Below are 22,263 nucleotides of genomic sequence, written 5' to 3'. Positions count from 1 at the left end.
TATCTTCGTGTAAATCGCTTTGGATGCAAACGGCTGCTTTTTTTTGTTTTCTAGGTTGTTGGAAGTGAGGAGCGCAGGCGAACTTTAACCCCCCTCGCCCTGAGGGAACGTTACAGTGCACTGAACGAGCCTGGTGTGGGTGAGTCTTTCACTGCCTGACCTTCTGCCCTCTCCTGACTTATACACAGTGGAGATGGGCACTGAATGTTGCACTGCCCCCTTTACCCACAAGCCTTCGCTTCCCACTCTGCCCTCTCTATATCCCCCCTATCTGTCTCGCGTGCACGCATGGCACAAAGACTAAGCCTTGGATGCAATGCACTGCTCTACAATATGCCCCAGAGTCCTTTGCAGTGCAGTTAGAGGAAACCGTTTTGAATGTGCGACCAAAAGATGAGCAGCAGCCCCCAACATAACCCAAAATGGCTCCATTGCACATGGCAATTAGCCTTTTCTTTCCTCAGTGTCCTGGTAGATGAATGACTTCTGTGATTGGTTTGCATGGCGCTGGTGTCTCCACTGCGATTTCCAATGGCATGGCAGCAGATACTGTTAGCATTAGCACCGTAGCTTAGCACTGGGAATGGGCAGGACCTCGCAGTGGAGCTAGACAGAGGAGTCCTTATATTGATTGGCCTGTGGTAAATGAACAGAGTCAAGGTGGCTGGTTGGTTCAAACATTGCTGATGGCGGGAGAGTTGAAGAGGAAAGGCCTTTTCTGTCTATCAGTTACACAGCGCTGCTACATTGCACCTCAGTCCCTCTATAATGGTTACTGAATGCTACTTTGATTGGTGGGACTAGCACCTGAATGAACCCCAAATTCTGACCTCCCCTGTCAATATGGTGTGCTTAACCTGAAGATTATTTGGACAAAAACAGTGTTTTGGGTATTGCTTATTTCCTTCAACAGAGCAATGCTTTTATCAAGGTAAGTGATGCAATTAACTTGAGTCAACAGCAAGTCTTTTAGGATACAGAAGATTTAATGAAACTGAAAATCTAATAGAAACTGCCTGCAGTATTTGAGTGTTTATCAATAACACCCATTTGGATGGTCCAGAGTTGATATTATCTGACCACTGGGTCCCAACATTAACTCTGATCTGAGCTCTGAGTGTTTTGACATGACATTTTACTGGAAATTATATTAATATATATCAACTGGACAGTCCAAATAAATTGTGACTTAGAGAGTCTACATATTTTTAATTAGATCCAGAGTTACAATCCCCTTAGTTCAATGAATGTATACGTATTTGTCGAGGTGACACTGGCATTTGCTTTTTTCTTTAGCCACTGTGAATGCCATGGAGAGGACTGAGATCAAGATCAACATCATATCTGAGCAGCTGGGTTTGAGCTGGGCAGGTCAGTCGCTGAGAAGATCAGAGGAGCTATCCATCTGCTGCATCTATCTGCTTTCATACGTTATCTATTTATTTGCGTTGTTCCATTTGTCAGAGTTGGCACGCGAGCTTCAGTTCGGCGTGGACGACATCAACAGGATCCGTGTGGAGAATCCCAACTCCCTGCTGGACCAAAGCTCTGCTCTGCTCAACCTGTGGGCCAGCAGAGAAGGCAAAAGGGCCAAGAGTAAGTGGAGACACTACTGTCATTTGTCATTACATGCAAACTGCTTCAAGTCACAGATGTTGCCTTCTGCAGGATTCTGTCCATCAATTGCAGCACAAACGTGAATCTGGCATTGCATAACCAACACGTGACATTACATCATTATATTTGTTCAGTCTGGCTCTAGAATACTCTTTGACTTCCTATCTTTCTTGACTTCCCTCTCCTCCGGCACATACTTCTCCGTTCCTGTCTTTTCATCTGTCTGCCACCCCACCATCAACGTGTTTCTCCCTCAGTGGAGAGCCTGTACACCGCCCTGAAAAACATCGACCGTGCAGACATTGTAACCTCTCTGGAGGGCCAGGCTCCGCAGCCAGGACCCGGTTCTTTAGAGGAGGGTGCCTGTCGACTCAGCGACCGCGACTCCAGCCTGCTGTCCCCCAGTGTCATCAATGGTAAGACTACACAAACACATCAAACGCCGCGCAATGCAAACAGTGTGCTGCACTCTTGTATGTAGTCCTAAAGCCTTGTTTCCTTGAAGCTAAACAATGTAACACCAAAGTTAGATCATTTCATGTTTTTATTTTAAGTTATAAATCCTTTTTTTAAAGAATGCAGAGTTGTCTCTATTTGAGATATGTTACAAAAATGACAAAAAAATTCATTGTTAATAAAGTTTTCATATACACAATATATGAGATGAATACATAATACATTCATGGTGGGACTGATGTTTAGCTCATGTGATTGTCCCATCTGTGACAATTAGAAATGAAAGTTTACAGGAATTTCATACTCAAGCAGAAAGAGGAAAGTTAATCAGAGGCTTCAATTACCAAGTACAGTGTTTGGTGGACTTGGTAATCTTAGCAAATTCAAGTTGAAAAGGAATTCAGCGGTTCATATACTGAATATTACAGGTAAATTGATTGAAAAATCGCCATGATTCTGCACCAATTTCACAGTTATTCCTCCAGAATTTATTTACTGGAATGCTTTTTTTTCTGTAAACAAATCTGTTGGTCACAACAGCTGGCATAGTCAGCGCCACTGAAAGGGGTGGGTGAGGTGAGCTGTTGTTCTCTCTTACGTTCCACCTCTGAAAACCTCCCTGCTTCCCTGTGAGTGTGGGTAACAGCCATTGTACCTTGTCTCTGTTGCTCCACAAGAGGTCACGGACACAAGGCCACCACGCCTAGTGCACAAGCCAAGAGTTATTAGACCCCCGTTTTTCAGAAGGGGTAAGTTGAAGTTGAACTCGGGCTGCATGGTGGTTTGCTGCTCATGACATGTACATGATGATGATGATGATGATGGTAATGAATCTCAAATGATGTTTTTGAGGTCTGAGGAATGGTGTCATTCTCCCACCATAAACCCTGGCCTTTTGCAGCATGCACTAACACCGCCTCTGTGCATTCCTCACTGGGGCACAATCATGTTTTGTTTTTTTCTCAGTTACAGTTTTTCACACCTCATACTTGAGCCCTGAACATGACGGTTCTTACTCTCCTCACTTAATATGAGAAACGAGGATATTTTGCGGTTACAGACAAGATTTTAAGAGTAAACGTAGACATTTTTAGAGCCAAGCAGGCTTAACAAATGGGTAATTCCTGATTTTCAGCTAAGGATGTTTGGGATTGTCTAGATTACATGTGTGCACGTGTGCCTGTGTGAGAGTGTGCGCACATACATGCGCGTGTGTGTGTGTGTGCATACATGTGCGTGTGTCTGGGATGGATACACTAGTCAGAAGTGGCGCTAGTACACAGTTGATAGTGTGCTCTGGGCCTTCATACCTTGTTTCTATCCTTCACTCTTTCCTTTCTCTCTGCCTTTCTCTTTCTTTCCCTGAGAACAAGACAGAATCTGGCTCCTCACTACGTCTGATCGACAGCAGACATTGCAACAATGTTCTCACGGTCTTGAACTTTTGTCTTGTGCTCAGGACATTCTCTTGTCCTTCCTACTCTCAGTCTGTCTCTGAACCTATGACATGTCATATCTGCTGCCCAGCCGTCCTGCTCCTCCTCCTCCTCCTCCTGCTCCCCCCCTCTCCTGCTGTTCTTCCTCACAGCTCTTCCTGTCCGACCTCTGACCTCATATGACCTCATGTTGACCTCTGGGCCTCCTCCTCCTCTCTTGTCATCTTATTTTCCCGCGCTCCTCCCTCGTTCAGTCGAGCGGGGACCCTCTCCTCCTCCTCTCTCAATCCAGCTCTGTGTGTGTACTACAGTTGGTGCATGTGCATGCTGCATGCTTTGCTGTTACAGTATCTGTTTGTGTGTGTGTGTGTGTAAGTTTGTGTGTGAGTGTGTTTCGGACCTGGGCTTTAATTTATAGTAGCTGAATTTGTTAGCACTCACATTAAGTCAGGAAAATCACTATATTTCCTTCAGCTTGCAAGGAATTTATGTGTGTGGATATTTTGCTTTTACACAAGAAAAGTTTGGAATGCCTTGCAAGAACAGCTAGGCTCAGTTTACTACTTTAGTTATATCAAAACATCTTAAAATTCATTCTACCCAGGTCTACTGAAGATGATTTGTGTCTGTACAGTGAATGAGAGTTGTGAGTGAGGATTTTCCTGAACATAATAAAGTTTGCTGTTTGCTGTTTTTGATATCTTTGACATCTTTATGTGCATGGCATGCTTTCAATGTATGAAGTTTTTCTTCACAGTGTAAAATGTTTTCTCTGTTCAATGGATGTATTTCAGTCTTGTTTTTTAATGCTATATTAACAAACAAATGGGTTGTTTTTTTTTCTTTTCCTGTAAAATAAATGGTTCGTTGTTTAATACTACGCTGTAACACACGGTCAGCTGCGTAGCACATAATGTTCAATGCACAATGTTGCTGTGACACGATGTCTTTCATTCATGGGCAAAATATCTAACTGTACAGCTTTTGATGAACGGGACTCTAGTTTTCTCTTATAGCATGACTAGTGTTTTCATGCAGTTACCATGTGTGAAAAGTGAAAGAAATGCTTTCACTCAAACGATGTTAAAATCAATCTACACTGAACATTTAATTTGATTTTCGCAATCAATGTTTTGCCCAAGTCTGATGACGGACTCGCTGTCAACATTGTCTGAACGTTATCTGCCAGCAGGGATATTGCTGTGAGGCGTGTTTGTGTATTGTTTTGGGCGTGCGTGATTTACCTCTGTACATGTGAGGCTCACCTGTGAGCCAGAACTGTGTGTTCTCATCTGTATTTCAATATGAGTGCAGTGCTGTGCGTATGTGTATGTGTTTATGTGTGTGTGCGTGTACAGTGCTAAGTGAGTCGCGTGCTGTGCAACGTATTGTCCTTTTTTGTTTATTTGTGCTTCACTGACGTCCTGTGCCTTCGACACCTTGTGCGTGTGTTTGTGTTTAAATAGCGGGAGTGAAGGGAAAGGCTAACCCAGATCCATCTAACTCATTCTAACTCATTCTAATTCTGACTCATTCCTCCCTGCTCACCTCATTCTGACGCCACCGCTCATCCCCCTGGCCCTGTACCATCCCAGAAACACACACACACACTCACACACATGCTTACTCACATTTAGTCCGTATGCACAACAATTTACACAGTAAAGAGGTATTTCACCCATTAATACTGTTACTGGTCAGAGCTGATGTGGATTCCAGTGGTTTTTAGCTACTATTTGACTTTCTGTGAAATTCTGTGAGCAACTAATCTGCATTGATTCATCTGACCTGTAAGCTTTTAAAATCTGAGAATAGAAAAAACACTTAATTGCCTTTCAGGTAAGATGTTTCATTCATTTTCTGAACGTAGCCGAACCTTAAGGGTATATAACATGTGCTGTTTCTGCAAAAAAGCATACTGTATGTTAGCTTTGCCAAAAAAGGAAATACTTGGAGAGCATTAAACATGTCTGAGCATCTAGTTGTTCACTTAAATTTATCGGGTTAATCAGTGCCTCGGTAGCGATGCCTCCACAGCTGCACATTACAGCAATTTCCATACAGTAAATGTACTGATAGACAACACTCATTAAAAGTTGAAATTTCTTACTCATCCTTCTTCATGCTATTATTATTATATTCCTCCACAGTCATAATCACTAATAGACAGGCTGGTTTTGAAATGAATGGGATTGTGAAGTATAGTCAAACCGCCACACATGAGATTAATTGATTCTTGCAAACAAATGCTAATTATTCTAGAGTAAGCACAGGGAATGCTAAATATGTTAGCTTTTGATTGCCATATTTCATTGAAAAGGGGACATTTGTCAGTATTATGTATAAAACCGGTTGTGCTCACACTCTGCCTGAGGTTCTTCTAGGAAAAGAAACCAGAAAGCCTTGACATAGTTTGCACATGTTTATGACTGTAACCTGTCACATTGGTCAGACTTTGGTGGATTAGGGCTCTGAAGCAGAACAGTGTGAACACATCCTAACTTTGATTTTGGGTGAAGTGCTCCTTTACTGTTCAAATTTCACCTTTTTTCTTTCATCTGAACTCATCGATGCAACAGTTTATCAAAAACATTTTACTTACAATCAATCCCCAATCCAAACCTGTCACATGCACTGAAATGTGTGAGAGTACTATTGTTTTTAAATATGACAAAGATGTGTAGCATATACAGTACATTATAAGCTTTTTTCAACATAATGTTTCCAAAGTTTATTAGTTTAAATACTGAAAATGTCTCATTATTTATTCTGAATAATTAAAGACATTCAACCATGTCTTCATGTTACATTTAGATAATAGATAATGAATCAAAAGGACACTCAATCAAGTTATTAGGGGAGAAAAGGAAAAAAGTGAGAAAAATTACTTCAAGATCCAGACAATCTATCAAAAAAAAACTGAACCTGAATGACATTAAAACTCGGAGAAAACAAAGTTGTTCTCATTATTCTGTTTGTGCAGTAAATCAAAATAGAAATATATCTTTTGATATTACACACATATTTGTTTTACCCTGAAGTTAGGATGATAAAGAAGAATTGTCACCAAATAAAATGTGTGTTTGTGTATTTGATCGTGTGTTTGTGTGTGTCCTCTTGTATTTTCCTAGTGAATGACGTCTTAATATATACTAAAGTTGTAATAGAACCAAAGTTGAACAAAAATATATTGACAAGTACTATTATATACCATACTATTATACTAAATACTATTATACTATAATATAATATGTTATATGCTATACCGTTATACTCAAAAGTCATTATAGGTTCAATTATAAGTGTTGAATAATATTTGATATCCACAAAATGTAATTTATTCATTTACAGTCAATTTGTCAATGAAGTCCTCCTGGACCTTAAGAGGCTGAGCAGAGTAATAAATTAACTGGCACAACCAAGTCTTTAAACGTAATAGGTTTGTCTAATGTGCCCGTGTATTGATGACCGTGTCTCTATGTATGTATGGGAGTGTGTGTGTGTGTGTGTGTGTGTGTGTGTGTGTGTGTGTGTGTGTGTGTGTGTGTGTGTGTGTGTGTGTGTGTGTGTGCGTGCGTGCGTGTGCGTGTGCAGTGACCTTTATTTGGATGCTTTGGGTGCAGACATATAAATGCATGACTGTGTTGCTACAGGAGAATGCAAGAGCAACAGTAACTTGCATTTTCCTCTGCAGAATCTGCAAGATGCTGTTGACTCCGACTCAGGAGCATGGGTTGGAACGATATTAGAGAGCTTTGGTATTTGTATCAGAACTGCTGGGAAATATTGTATTTTGTCATTCTGGGAAATGTACGGCACCCAGCCGCTGCCTCAATTGGTTAACACCAATGATGATCTAAAGAACAGCAAATTTAAAATGTCTTTTGAATGAACCTCCAGTAAATATTGTAAATGTAAATCCAGCAGCTTTAATGGACTGATTATCTTTACCAGCCTCTTAATGAGCTCCACTTGCAATCAGGATACTAAAATGAAATTGGAACACTTTTCTCAGATAACGAACTGATACATTTATGTCGTGCCAACCCCACAATCAATTTACTGTATAAGTACTCATCTTTTTTATCGAGGAACACAGTGTATGTTCTCCAGATTTACTTTCTTACAGCCCTGCACCATTCACCTCACAGACAATGGATGGTACACAAAACCCTGTTGACCCCCACCTCACTCTCTTTGCTGTGTCCCAATGACAATAACGTAAAGTGCATTAGATCAAACCCATAAAGAGAAGGAAATCAGTCCAAATATTTTACCATTCGACAAATTATCATTATAAAGATGAGGGAAGCTGATTTCAGAATTGAAAGATCAGTATTTTTCAGTGTTCTACTTTAAGACTGAAAGTAGTATAAAACACACCGGCTGGATTTATTTAAGTCAGATTGCTGGTTCAGGATTTAGGATCAGCATATTTCCCTTTTCGCTAATAATTGAAATGGACTGAGGGATATCCTAATCTAAAATCTCTGGCGTTATAAAAACTCTCCTTCGTGGTGTATTGGGACAGGGCTGAGCCACACTGTTTCCTCATGGGTTGGAGAAACAGTCGATCCACCACCTCCCCATCCTCCCCTGGCTGTGCCTGCGTGGTGTTAGTCTTTCTCTTGTCTCGCCCCTGTCTTCCCTCCAGGTTATGGGCTGGTGCAGGAGGAGCTGCTGTCCCCGGCCTCCATGCAGTACAGCTTGCCCTCTCCGCTGGGTGCGGAGCCCTACTGGCAGGAGGTCTCCAGCCTCGAGTGCGCCCCCATCGCCACCACCGAGGAAGACACATTAATGGAGATGTCGGACGTTCAGGTGTGGCCAGCAGGGGTCAGCCCCTCGCTGGTTACAGTGGAGGACTCCTCACTGGAGGGCAGCAGTCGGGCGGACGACTCGGAGGGCGCCACGCTCTCCCTTCCCTGCAGCTTGGGTCGCCCGAGCAGCGGAGCCAGTGGGGCCAGCGGCTCCATCATGGAGCTGGAGGAGGAGGAGGAGGAGGAGGAAGAAGGGGAGGTTGAGGAGGAGGAGGCGCCACAGGAGCCGGCAACTGTGCTGGCAGACAGGGACAGGGTGAGGGCCAGTGGCGCCGTCCCCAAGGTCAACCTAAACGGGCAGCTGGGAGGTCAGAGGTCAGATGGAAGGAGAGGGGAGGCCCTCGCAGCAGGAGGAGGAGCAAAAGGGGGAGGTGGAAGTGTAGGGCTGGGTTCAGTGGAAGGGATTTCTGTTGTTGCAGGCCAGCAGGTGTACGCCCAGATGTCGGGACTGAGTCGAGCTACGGAGCACAATGGAGATAACCGGTACGTCGGCTTTAACTGTGACTACGCTGTGTGTTGTTTTTACTAGAAACATACTCCTTGCATCACTTTGGTTTTCTTCTATTTCTTTCTCTCTCCTTTTGCTTTTGCATTCTGATCTCCAGAGTGGTGGGAGGTGGCGCATTTCAACCCTACCTACCGGACAAGGACTCCCTGCACGGCTGGGTGGGCTCTGTGTCATCGGGACGTGACGTGCCGGGCTTGCGCGTGGCCCAGGAGGCTCTGCTGACTCCGGTGTGTGACACGGGTTACTCTCATGTGCTGCGTGGGCGCCTCCTGCAGGGCACGCAGCCCTTTGACAGGGGGCTGGGCTTCTCTCACCAGGAGGCGGGCCAACGTGCTTGGGAACAGGAGCTGAGGCGGGGCCAGGTCAGGTTGCCACGCCGACCACCCGCTGCTTCCTGCGCCTGGAAGGGGAACATCTTTCTCCATCCCTTTATCTTTTTTGAATTATTATCAGCTGGGAAGACAGCCATTCAATTTGATTTTTTGCTCACAACCATCAATTTTAATCTCACTTAACAGCTCAACGATCATCAAAATTGATTGTTTTGATGAACCTGACCAGAATGATGTGTTGTGTGGTGCAACACATGGGGACATCAGCCATGTCCGATGCTTTTTGGTTTGGTTTTGCATTTCTGATTGCAAAGAATTTATTGATATTGACAAATATGAGTCCTGTGAACTGCTATTAATATGGAAACTGTTATTTTTGCACAGAGAGAGGAGAAAGAGGACTATGCTGCTGAGGCGCAGTTTGTTTCCGAACACGGAAACGTGCTCGCTCGAAAGGTGAGTCAGCCAAGTTTTCACGCTTCGCACTGAGAGACATTCACACACCAGCACTGTAAACTCAAGCAGACAGACAGCATTTTCCTGTGAATCAGTCGCATAGCCTGACACACAGGGTGGGAAATTAACAGTAGCCACCAGCCAAATGATGGTTAAACGTATTTTGTCCCCATCAGCAGATTTGACAACAAGCCAACCATGATTCTGAAATTAGACATGTGAAAAATTAAATACAGCACGACCTACTTGTACAAAATGAGTGTTAGTAGAAAAGTGTGATTTCACCGCCTTTCATCACCGCTGAACAACATGTCTCAGGCAGTGGCTTCTTTGGGAACGAGCTCCTCCAACCTGATTGGCTGATGAATTTCTGGATGTAAAACAGTGACAGCTGGTGAATTCTGGGGACTGCAGCGAGCCACAGAGGCTGGCCGGTGGACAGACAAGTTAGTTTCCTGCTCTGCTTCCATGTAGAGGCTTCAGCAGTTAACCGGTCCGAGTGTTGTCTCCTTCCCTCCTCCCTCCCTCCTTGCTCCAGGTGGGGGTGGATGTTAGAAAGGGCGCTCAGTCAGTGCAGCGCACCAGTCTGCGGAGAGTTAAACACTGAAATACACATACGTACTACCCAGTCCTCCAGGTACGGGACACACAACAAGCACTTGTGCATCCCAGTGCTTGGATAGAAGCCTGTATGGCAACTTATTGGACTCAGTTAGAGCTCAGTAGTCTCTCACATGCTGTTCTGTTCAAAATTAGAACCCTAGATTTGGCATTTTGTTCACTTTGATAATGTTTTTTTTTTTATTATTGTTTAGCCTGTATTTTGAGTGTTGATGGTGTCCCTCTCTGTTTTCTAGGACCGGAAAGCCACTGCCAAATCATCCTACACAAAAACACAACCGGACCGCAGAGGAAAATGAGCAAGGGAAAGAAAGAGTGAGACAAAGACTAAGAAGTGCAAACTACAAAATGACAAACACAGAATCATCCTCAACGCGTGACCATGGAGCACCGCAAAAGAAACGAGACCGAGGAAAAAAAAAGTTCAACTTGTAGTTTTATAACATTTGTAAAGAAAAATATCAACTAAACTAAGGCATGATGATTTTTTTTTTTTTTACAAAAAATATAAATGTCAGTAAAACAACCAAGAAAAAAAAAAGCAACAAAAAGTGCTTCCTGTGAACTGTAATCGCATGATGACTGCTGGTGCATGCCCTTTGACCTTTTGAACTGTCATTATCTACAAACTGAAGGGGTACACGGTACGGGGCTGGCCCACGCTTGGGCCCCAGGCCATTTTAATGCCCTTACCCCCCCCCCCCCCCCCAACTGGAGTGGCAAGCAATTTGAGTCCAATAACACTACAGCCAAAAAAAAATCCCTCAATGGATGGTTGTGTATTCAGCTAAGCCTCCGCTGAGCCTACCAATGCTTCTTTCAGTGGACCCTTTCCCCTACTATTCTCAATGTGATATATGCACTCTATGCTACGTGAACATGTGTCAGTGTGTGTATGTGTGCGTGCGTGTGCGTGTACTCTTCTCTGCCGCATGTGTTTCTCGCTTCTGGCTTGGCCCTGAGCCCCGCCTCATGATTGGCTCGCCGCCCCTGTGATGTCATGGCGCGCTCAGTGCTGGAATGAGAAAGCCGCTGTGCTCCCCTGCTCGTGAGTGTTCCCGTCTGCGTGTGCTGGCGTCTTTTCCTTTGTGGATGAAGCTCGTTTCTTGTTATTCGTTCCTTTGAAAGCTGCCCGCCTTGGTTTTAAGCGTCGTCCGACCTCGGCAGGGAGCCGACGCTCTTTCAACCCCTCGTGTTTTCAGGGGAAATGTGTTTTTCAGACAACAGGGAATGTTTTCTTTGGAAAAGCGGTTGGTTGCTCGGTTGCATTGTGCAGCAGCTCTACAACACAAAGATAGACGTTTTCCTCCCCCGTGACCTTTTCTACCTTCTTCCATCATTTCTCCCAGTAGCGCACGTCACCTTGCCTCACAACCTTTATCAGTAGCCTCAGTCTATATGCAGTAAAATCACAGGCCTCTCCATGAGCATCTAGAGCTCCTCCATCTAACGCCAGAAACTTTGTGTGTGCTCCCTCTTTATCTGTTTGCAGCAGCTGTAGGGCCTCGCTGTCTAATTTTGGTTCGTCCGTTTGAAACAAAGTGAAAGAAGTGGAGAAGTCATGGAGGATCTGATTCATGTGAGGATGTAGTGGTTTGAGGGATTCCTAGTGAAATGGCAGCAAGCGTAAAAGATGCTACTACAGCTTGATCGGAGCTGTGCGGCAAGGGCAGACAGGTAGCACTGTGATTGTCTAATTAACACTGACCCCAGACCTCGTGAACTGTGAAGACACACATACATTCATATACACAGACAAAAGCACACACACACATGCATACGCACACACCTAATCAGAGACAGTACATCATTAAATAATCATCGCCTGGTCAGAGTGTTTTTGGAGTTTGCTACAGCAATAAAACTTAACAACAAGAGCACAGAAGATGGAAGCCAGGGTTCTGTATATCTACACAAAGCATCTGAAATGAAAGGCGGGACTGACTGAACTCCTCAGTGAAGACGGAAACTCCATCTGGACGAACAGCGGTCGAGTTCGACATTGGGCGGCTATGCTGCGTCTGACTGGTTCCATCGACCTTGATGGGAATGAGTCAGAGAGGACGCGCTGATGCGAGATCGGATGACTCAGCTGTAGCAGTGTGGGACTGCAGAGGCCTGAGAGGGATTATTTGTTTTTTCAGCACCTAACGTAGCAAAATATAAACCAGGATATGTTAACTTAATACAGTGATACCTATTAAGGAGTCTGCTGCCGCCGCAAGGTGGAAACCACCAAACTCCATGTTCTTTTTCTGAGTAATTTAAGTTGTAGTTGTGTTTCACAATTTTCAAGAATACACTGACGTCACTGTAAAGCGCCTACTGTCCCTGTCATCTCTGAAAGATTTACTTTATGCAGAAACCTGACGGCAGCACTATGAAAGGTCATATCACGGTAGCACACATTTCCTGGAGATCAAAACACAATATTTAAGTACTGTAAATGCTACTGTAGCCTGAGTGAGTGAGACACAGAATGAATGAGCGAATGAATGATTGAACACCTTAGTTCCACATCACACGAATGCACATATTTCCCATGCCCAGTCCGTGCACATGAGAGCCCCGTCTGATGGCGGCACGTTTTTAATTACATATCACATGTTTTCCACTGTTACTCCACTCAGGTTTTCAGTTCTGCTCTGTCAGAATCAAAAATGTTTTTGTTTTTAAGTTCCGAGTCCTCCTCTCAAAAGACGAGCGAGTGCTTCAGAATAAGACTTTGGTGTTGGGGCCATTTTGGGAGGGATGGGGATGCACGGGGGTCCTCGGTGGGACGTATGAAGCAGGGTGGTAGTGTGTGTGTGTGTGTGTACGTGTGTTTGAGGATGTGTGTTTGTGGTGGGGAGCTCTTTCATTCAAGTAAGACCAAAAAGGACACAGAGTATTGAGTATGTGGTCAGTCACCACCCAGCTTTTTGCACCTCCCTGCTGCTCAGCTGTTTATTTGAAGTCATTTTCCTAGTTTCCCTTCACTGCATTTATCTGTGGGCTGCAAGCGAGTTGGGGGGTTTTGTTTGTTTGTTTGTCTTTGTTTTTACCTGCTCTGTAATCTTGCCAAAGCATCTTTTTTTTAAATTCTGAGTGACTTCAGTTGGTCGCAATCTGCAACCTCGCCACTAGATGCGGCTAAATACTACACACTTCACCTTTAAAGTCATAATCCTTAAGATTTTAATCACATCAAACCCCATTTTCGACACTCTTCACTGCATTTTCTCAGTAACAGCCGTCCATTGTATTTGCAAGGGGAACTGCCTCTGTGCAGTAAATGCAGTCGTCTTCACGATGCATCTTATCAGCATAAAGTGTGTTTAGTTGCACTTTAAATAGATCCACAAGAGGTACTGTTAAAATTAGTGCAGAGAAAGCTTTGAAACTTAATTAGACTATCATGAAGGTGATGCAATGTACAGAAAATTAATTAGAAAATATCATTTTCTTTGGGGTGATAAATGTATTAGAGATGTATTAGAGGGTAGAGTTTCCGTCGGAGTGATGGGACTCGAAGCAGCAACCTGAAAAATGAAGCCATTCCAATTTGGAAATGTCAAAAACTGCAGTTTCTTGAATAACCACTTGAAGCTGGCCTCTAAAGCGAGTAAATCCCCATAGGCCCCCATATTAAAATGGCCAACTTTACAGCAGAAATAAATGTATTTACAGTTTGGGACAAAAATGGTTTGGGTCTCTATAGCAAATTTTACCTGTTCATGACAACTGTAGATGGGGTCATTAGCTAGGTGCTAGGACCGCCTCTCCGCCACCCACGCTCCACCTCTTTGCCCATTTTTTGATTAGCTGGGAGTTTGGTGGAGTCAGGCACTGACACTAAACTTCACAACGGCTCCTCAGTAACCTGTGGCAGACATCACTGAGAGAGTACATCCATGTTTTATATAGCCTCTGTTATCCCTTTGTTTAGCCTACAGTTATCTACACTTCACCACTGAGTGAAATTCTGTAGTTTTATTTTAATGGAAATTTTTAATTGATCCTGGGATTACCACTCTGGGGTGGATTTTTACAAACATAATTTGGATTTTCAGTCTGAATTGAACGAGTCAGTGAACCTCCACACTATGATGACTTCAACTCCACCATGTCTGTGTAGTGTGTGTGTGTGTGAGTGGGTGCGTGCGTGTGTGTGCGTGCGTGTTGGATCTGGGGGAAGAAGAGAGAAAGTTTTTACCGGGCTTGTGACTTGAGAGGACGTGTAATCTACGACGATGTATTTAAAAAAAAAAAAAGTATTGTAAAATTTTAACTGTTGCGAAGAATAGAGATCACCTATACTCCTTTAGAATGGATACATGACAATGTAAACGCAATATCATATTACTCTATCCTAAGGAATGCAACTGCGCACATGCACAAAAAAAGATGTTTTTATGAAAATATATGTATAAATATATGACAAAATATATTTAATTAGAATGCTATGCACCCTCATAGAGTTGTTATGGATGTTCTTTAAGCATTATCTAGACTAGGCCAACACCCACATCATGGGGAATGTAGAGGCTTTGTAGCTATGACCACTTGTTTTCTTTTCTTTTGTATCGTCCTGGAGAGAGGATAAACAAACGTGAATATGTATACAAGCCTTTCGATCAGAATCATTCTGACATGAAGATATGTATAGATCATCTTACCCTGTACACCAGCTCAAACCATTTACAAGACTTAATAAACAAAGATGTGACAGAAATGTGGTGTGTGTTTTTGTAAGACGTGAAATTAGTGCAGCTTTTTTCTGCACTGAAGTTCCCACGTGGACGATTATCTGTTCAGTGTAAGTTCACTAATGCTTTATGTTGTAAGTATCTTGCTATTTTCCTGGGAACTGGAATTTATAGGTTTATAAGCAGTTGTTGATTTCCAGACGTTATTATTATTTTGCTTTATAAACTTTATCTTCCATATACGTTGATTTTATACTTGTACAAATTTGTTCAGACTAGCAGTTCACCTGTATTTTCCATAGTCTCTTCCAGGAAACTTAATATGAATTTACATTTTCTGTAAATATCATCAAGTCACATGAAGCCTGCAGAGTTAAGTTTTTACCCACCAGCTGAAACTGATAATTCTTTGATGCCTTCTGTTTTTGCTGATTTGTTTGTAACTATGCAGAAACTATATTAGAATATTTGTAATGAATAATAAGAAAAAGTTGATTGGTTTGCACATGTATGTTTTTTAATCACATGAAAAAAGTCTCATATTGTTGGCCATTTATCCTTAAAATGTGCCATAGTTCCAAACTAACCATACATGATTTATATATCTTCTGAGGCTGAGAGAGGATCAGGAAAAAAGCCAACTGTTGTGACGCCCCCTGTTTTCAGCCAATCACAGCGCTCCGCTCCACTTGTTTTGGAGGAAGTCCGTGTGTTGTTTTGGATGCGATCAGACCACGTGGAGACACGAGGTGACTTGTCGGTGGTCTGAAGCAGCTCTTGTATCGTCCCCCGCGCTGTCCGCCACACTTGGAGCGACTCTGCAGTTTGAAGCAGCACACGGCCAGCCGCAGAGCCGAGTGTTGGGAGAGATGTCAGCGGGAAGTCATGCCACCAGGAGCCGCGAGATCCCGGCCGTCCGCCGGGTCGCCATCCACGATGCCGCTCACATGCCCCAGGACTACTCCACGACTCCGGGAGGGACTCTGTTCAGCACTACGCCAGGAGGTACTGGGACACGTCAGGGGCAGGAAAGTTAGAAAGAAAAAGTGAAGCTTATCAGGAACTAAAAGGACAGTAATAAAAGGCTGGAAACACATATGAGACAAGAAACAGGTGTATAAAAGAGACGTGAAGGGGCATTTAAAGAAATATGAAGAGACCTACATGGAGAAATAATGTGCTGATCTGGAGACAGTGTAATGGAGAAAAGCTGTAATGACCCAAACAGCAACCTAACATTTCATTGATTTCAGTTAAAGCATCTTTTAATTAAATTTAATGTAATTAGGCATTAATGCATTAGACGTGGCAAACAGTTCATGGGATAGGAGAGTCTTTTGAGAGCCAGGCTGAAGGTCTTGTCCATAGTTCTGGCATGTTTTCTTGTTAATGTTTGACAGTGTTGGAGGGTTGTGGAGGCTAAAGACCTCCAGTTAACAGAGTTAAAGGAGACTTATGAGAGCAGTGCAAACCCTGCAGTGTGCAAGCTGCACAGCTCTATCACTGCACATGTGGCTGCATGCCTGAAGCATGCTGCTGCATTCATGTATGCTAAAGGGGAAGTCAGTGGACAGGCGTAATTCATATTTTTTTCCTTTTCCTATAATTTCGTGTGTGTGTGTCACCTTCCATCTTTGAAGGCTGAGATGATCTTAACACTCTGTTGATGACAGAATCAGAGACTCTGTGACTCTATGAATAAACATTCATTCAGTTATGAATAGCAGACTTAAGTATTCAGTGTCAGTAACACGTAGCTGTGGATTACTTACACAATCAAAGACTATATGGGCAAATATAGGCCTTTACTCATACCCTATTTATAGTGTTGTTATTACAGCAGGCTGTTGTTGAGCTGCAGCAGCGTGTTTACTGGATGTGAGATCCACTTGGTCACACTGGTTGTATTAAAGAGGCAAAAAAAGGAGCTAATCATTATCTTATATGTTATAAATGCAGTTTTTCTGTGGATGCACGGAAGCTGCTAAAAATTAGCAAGTAGTTTGACCTATTTATTCAGTATTTCACTCGAGCATCTATAAAGCTGAGGTCTTGGGAAATCTCCGGTCAGGTGATGAAAGTAAAGCAGAACATGTTTCCCACCTGTGGTTGTGGGAAAGGTGACGCAGAGTCCACATGTCCGTTAAAACTGATACCGTGTCCTGTTCCCAGATTACCAGATGGGACAGATTTACACAGATAAAACAGTATTAGGTCAGTGAAGGTGTGTCAGTGTCAGTGAGAAAAGTGGGTCATTGGTCATGGGCATGTGTGGACATGTGCACAGTAAAGACACACAGTCACACACAGAAGAACACTTGAACTGGTTTGTCTCACAATGAACTAAATCTGCAGAATACTGTGGAGGAATAATAATATACATACATCTCTCTCGCTCTGTATACGTATAAAGATACAGAAATTAAGTTATATTTTATTTTCTTGTCCTTGAGGTTAGCGTCTGAATTTTGACTTTTTTATTTTAGTTGATCCTTTTTGAACTAGTAACAACTGTTTAATATTGAGATTATGAGATGAAGTTTTTGTTTTACTTTACCCTTTTTAAGTCTTTAATGTCAGTGTTAGCTACTGAATTTTATTTTATTTTATACATTTCAGCTCTTTATCTTTAAGAGTTAAATGTCAACATTAGCAGATTTGTTTTTATCTCATTTTCCTTTTTTTTTAGTTGAAATTGTTTTATTTAAAAGGACATTTTGGTATTTCTCAACCTGGATCCTATTTCCTCATGTTTTTGTGTCTGAGGGACAAACGGGGACCAAACTTTTTGAAACAGGTCCACTATTGAGCTCAAAGGATCCTTTGAGGCACTTGGACACCATCAGTGTGCTTGTTTTGGTTTGGTCGAAATAAACCCTGAAATGACCGAGTTACATGTTAAAATATTCTGATTGTTCTACCTGCTGCCTCTCTGATGTCCGACCTCCCTCTCACTTATCTCCCAATATTTGCTCATCTAACTCTGTGAATTAAGGGTTTACTTTGACCAAGTTTGAATGAAGTATGTAAAATTACTGTTTCTGTTAAAGGAGTCTGGCTTTGAGAAGAGCGAGACGGCAGCTGTTTCTGGTTAAGCAAAGGGTCTGTCTCTGCAGGGATCCTTTCCATGATGTTGCCAGACATCCTGTAGCTGCCGACTGCAGCCCCTCCCCTTTAACGCCACTAATTCTGCTTTACTTTGCCGCTGTCGCCTCCAGGAACCAGAATCATCTATGACAGGAAGTTCCTCCTGCAATGTCGGACGTCTCCTCTGACTCGTACGCCTCCCAAACTGCCCGACATCCCGGGAGTCACCAGGCCGCTCAAACCCGACTCCCCCAGCAACACAGACCAGCCTGAACAGACAGCCGGCAACAACACGGAGCACAGCCTGCACACAGAGGAGAGCGCAGGTAAACGAGTCTTTGTGGCGAAGGAGGAAGATGAGCTGCAGCCCTTATGTGTGTCTGTCACCATCTGTTTCTCTCTGCTCAACGACAATGTCTTTTCCTTTTCTAGAAGACGCTCAGTTTGAAATGGACATCTGAGGAGACTCGGCCACGAGGATGAGAGTGATTCCCGACATTGTCGTTGCTTTTTTGTTTACCGGCATTAAAAAGTGATCGGTTGAAATGAGAAGCCCAGTCTTACAATGCTGTGTAATCAAATAGTTCTGAAAACGTGACAGTATTTTTTTGTAATGCTTTATATGTGTTCAAATGTTGTACTCTCTTATAGAACAACGCTAACTGATGCATACAATTGTTTCTTTACCTTGATGGACACTTTGTATGATGTGTAGCATATTTGACATGTAAGTCAAAGTCTTGAAAATTAAACCGTTAATATTTTACGTAATGACTCACTTAATGACCTTAAACACCTCTTTACTACCACTGTCCTTTTTTTGCCTGATGTGGCATTATCATTGCGCGAAATTAGCGTCTTCATTTAAACTCTTGTATAAACACTGTAATAAAAACCATCAACCACTTTGTTCAAGATAAGTGATGATTTATTATATTTGTGTAAATAGCAAACATACAAGTGGGTCAATGTGACCCAAACATCTCAAAGATAAAGCGCTAACACCATTCTCACATTTGCATTCATCATTCCAATGGCATTAAAAAATGTAGTCTTCATGCAGCCTCCTGTAGTGCTTCAGTCAGTGACCGTATTGTGCTTTTGTCTTCATCTTGACTGGGTCAAACCATGACCAAGGCACAATTTAGGTCACTTGATCTTCTAAAAAAAAGTACCAACAATGTATAACTCTTAATTTTTTTAAATGCATAATTTACAGAGTTGTGTCCAGGGTATACAGTAGTTTCCCCTCTGTCATGACCTGCATTGCAGCAGCAGCCTCTGTCTCAGTGTCACATATCTGTGAAGTGCCTGTGGACATCCATCCACTTTATGCCTCTGAGTAGCTCAGCTCTGGCCCAGTGGCTCCAGTCTATTAGGCCTTTAACGGAAAGGTCTGCGTCTGTTTCGCTCAGTGGCAGCCGCACTCCTCCACCACCATGCTCTCGTGATGCCTCATGACCATCTTCCCGTTCTCGTAGTACAACATGGAGAGCGGCGCCAGGCGCGTTGGCACACAGGACAGACATGGTACCTTGTCTGGGTGGTGAAGTTTCAGCAGGCTCTGGAGGAAGAAAGGGAAAAGGACGCTTGATTAGAACATATCTCTGCAGGGTATTAGTAGTTGTATCCTGCTACAGCAAATACTGAGTGCAATAAGAGTGAAGGAGTTTGTCTTGGTAACAAAATTCAGGCTTACCTGCATGTATGCATGGTTTGTTGGGGTGAAGGTCTCATCAACTGGTGTGGGACAGCTTCCTTCACAGCGATAGGCGTTGTACCGTTTGGGATAGACGATCCACTCGCTCCAGCCGAGCTTCTCAAAGTCCACCCACATGTCCACCTTCCTGCAGAGAGGACCCTTCTTCTCCTCCGCCGCGGGCTTGCTGACAGGAGCAGCTCCAGCCACTGTCTGCTGCTGGGTCTGGTGGTGCCTCTTGGACCGGCGGCTCCTTGTCCTGGAACCAGAGCCAGCTGCCACTCGCTCCCTGTCCAGGCTGACGTACTTGGAGTGCTCCGCCGTGCGGATGAGGGTTGGCGTTCGCTGGCCGCTCGGGTTCTGCCTTGAGAAGACCACCATCATGACCCGGTCAGCTGTAGGGTGTTGGACTCCCTCCTGCTCCTGCTCTTCCTCCTCCGTTGCCTCGGCCTCGGCCTCGTCCTCCTCCGTCCTCTGCACTGAGCCTTCCCACCGCAGCCAGCGACGGAGCATCTCTGTCGTGTTGAACACCTTCCAGGAGGAGGGGGAGACCATGGAGCTGGGATGAGCTCTCAGGCGGCCCAGGAAAAGCCTGTTCTCTGGGCAGTGCATGCCGGAGCACCGGTCCCTGTGGGAGAGAAAGATGTCCACTGAGGCTCTGGAAGACTCTGTGAAGGCAGGCAGGCGGATGCGAAATTCAGCCAGTTGGACGCTGTCGCTTGCAGACATGGAGGACATGTCAAAGGTGACGGACCACCTCTTGCCAATCTGCTGGCAGCCTAAATGAGATCAGAGTAAAGACAACTGGTTAGCATTCTTCATGACTTGTACAAAAGAAGACACTGACAGAAAAGACCAATTTCTCATGTGTGTGAGCGGGTGATGACATTACAGCTTCAATCCCAAAAAATAGCTGCATGAATCTCCAAATGCATTAATCAAGCAAAGTTTGATTAGACAAATGATTAAATTAGGATGAGTGAAATTGATCAACTTATGCACATTTTGTGGGTGTGTATCAAAGGAAAAATGAGGCACATGTTGCTAAAATAATGACACATGCTGTGGCGACTCTATAATGTTGCATGATGTCATTTCCATCGTATAATCCCTAATAAAACATACACCCCACGTGCATTGCATGTCATTATAGGAAAACCCTGTGCACAGCCATAATGCCAAACTCCATAAAAAAAATGCATTTTTTTTATCTGCTGTTGAATACTCACTTTTAGCGACGAGGCTGATGACAGAGTCGGAGTCGTGCAGAGCGGGGTTGTCCTCCGTCCAGATGCGGCCGACGCTGGCCATCGGGGTCTTGGCCCGGTCCTCGGTCAGCATGGTCCGGTAGAGCTGCATCATGTAGAGGTTCAGCCTGCTGGTCTGCTGCCGCTGCACGATGCGTCTGGGGCCGCCGCTCATCCCACGCAGCAGCGCGTCAGGGCGCAGGCCAGGAAAGGGCTGCGCGGCGAGACCCAGAACCAAATCCACCAGGAGTAGAAGCGCAAAAGAGAAATCCACCGCGAGTCCCTTCATAATTCCCAGGTGTGCTGTTGTCTCTTCCGCAGGTAGATTCCAAGTGGTCCAGATGAGATGCTGGGACTCGGTTTTATAATCACACGCCCCTCTCCTGACGTCCTTTGAAGAGATCTGTCAAGATGGTTCAAGGACGCGTGTGATCCACGGGAGCCCAAACACTTAAATGTGACAAGGTCGCTGTGTATCGAAACCAATCGGCCTTTGTAGTGGCCGAGGTGTGAAAAGCGTAGCAGTCCGCTTCTCTGATTGTTGTTGTGTTGTATATCAGAGATCCCTTTGATAAGAATCCCTGACAATAATATTAGTTAAGGAGATTACGAGCTACACAACTGATTAATGGGAAAGCAACACAGGACTTAATCAGAAAAGTCACTTTCTGTAACGCAGGTCGTGACCTGTTAGGAGCCTGCTGGGACAGAAAGTGGAAAAATAATGTACTGGGGCCAAGTTAAGGTCAATAGTTGATCAATAATTTGTCAAAAATAAATAAATAAATAAAGCAAACCGGATTGATGTTTTCGGTGCTGCATTTTAATTACTGGTTGATATATATTTAAGTTTTCATGCGCCAAAAGCGCATGTATTAAATACGTTTAAGGCTGATTAGACATGAATAAATATAATTTCCTTAAATATTCAGCAAAGATGTTGTTGGGCTATTTGTTTTTAAAAATATAGTTGATCTAGTTTCCCACTGAATATACAACAACAATAATAATGAACCAAACAAGAGACCATTTGAACATTATCTATAAATAAAATTATCAATAATAGAAAATATTAACATCAAACATTACTTTGCCACATAAACAAATAAGCGAAATGTCAGGATATGTAAAGAACTAGACATTTCTGTCTTCTTCTTTTCGGTAAACTTTTTAAAAAGGAAAACTCACTCTTGTTCTTATACAATCAAATATAAGAGTCATAATATCGTCCATGGCTCTTTACTGATCTAAAAAACAATATTTAGGTGATTTGTGATCAGTTTTTCATGCAACACCACC

At 43.5% G+C, this 22,263-nt stretch overlaps 3 protein-coding genes across 5 annotated transcripts in view; 2 read left to right on the top strand and 1 right to left on the bottom strand.

Annotated features, from left to right (window-relative positions):
- ank1b (ankyrin 1, erythrocytic b) overlaps positions 1-10,229 on the top strand; it is a 66,691-nt gene extending 56,462 nt beyond the window's left edge. Inside the window, exons 35-43 of one of the 3 annotated variants that reach the window (XM_041959681.1) lie at positions 55-139; positions 1,297-1,371; positions 1,465-1,596; positions 1,875-2,033; positions 2,751-2,822; positions 8,164-8,809; positions 8,932-9,061; positions 9,551-9,622; positions 10,161-10,229. In XM_041959681.1, the coding sequence (XP_041815615.1) occupies positions 55-139; positions 1,297-1,371; positions 1,465-1,596; positions 1,875-2,033; positions 2,751-2,822; positions 8,164-8,809; positions 8,932-9,061; positions 9,551-9,622; positions 10,161-10,229 (1,440 nt within the window). Of the gene's footprint in view, positions 1-54; positions 140-1,296; positions 1,372-1,464; positions 1,597-1,874; positions 2,034-2,750; positions 2,823-8,163; positions 8,810-8,931; positions 9,197-9,550; positions 9,623-10,160 lie in introns of all 3 variants that reach the window. The other 2 variants (XM_041959682.1, XM_041959680.1) reach the window with 2 other exon arrangements.
- Positions 10,230-15,720: 5,491 nt separating this feature from the next.
- LOC121623288 (eukaryotic translation initiation factor 4E-binding protein 1-like) lies at positions 15,721-18,888 on the top strand. The gene is made up of 3 exons (XM_041960529.1): positions 15,721-15,936; positions 18,150-18,344; positions 18,451-18,888. Exons 1-3 carry the CDS (start codon positions 15,801-15,803, stop codon positions 18,477-18,479), a joined length of 360 nt encoding a protein of 119 aa, XP_041816463.1. The 5' UTR covers positions 15,721-15,800; the 3' UTR covers positions 18,480-18,888.
- A 541-nt stretch (positions 18,889-19,429) lies between these two features.
- LOC121623272 (nodal homolog 2-A-like) lies at positions 19,430-21,253 on the bottom strand. The gene is made up of 3 exons (XM_041960510.1): positions 20,947-21,253; positions 19,718-20,496; positions 19,430-19,582 (listed from the first exon to the last, which is right to left on the bottom strand). Exons 1-3 carry the CDS (start codon positions 21,251-21,253, stop codon positions 19,430-19,432), a joined length of 1,239 nt encoding a protein of 412 aa, XP_041816444.1.
- Positions 21,254-22,263: the final 1,010 nt, after the last annotated feature.

Source organism: Chelmon rostratus, chromosome 19 (genome assembly GCF_017976325.1).
Source record: "Chelmon rostratus isolate fCheRos1 chromosome 19, fCheRos1.pri, whole genome shotgun sequence".
Classification (NCBI taxonomy): Eukaryota; Metazoa; Chordata; class Actinopteri; order Chaetodontiformes; family Chaetodontidae; genus Chelmon; species Chelmon rostratus.
The sequence above is the reverse complement of the archived record's forward strand: the minus strand, read 5'-3'. Positions and strand labels throughout refer to the sequence as shown.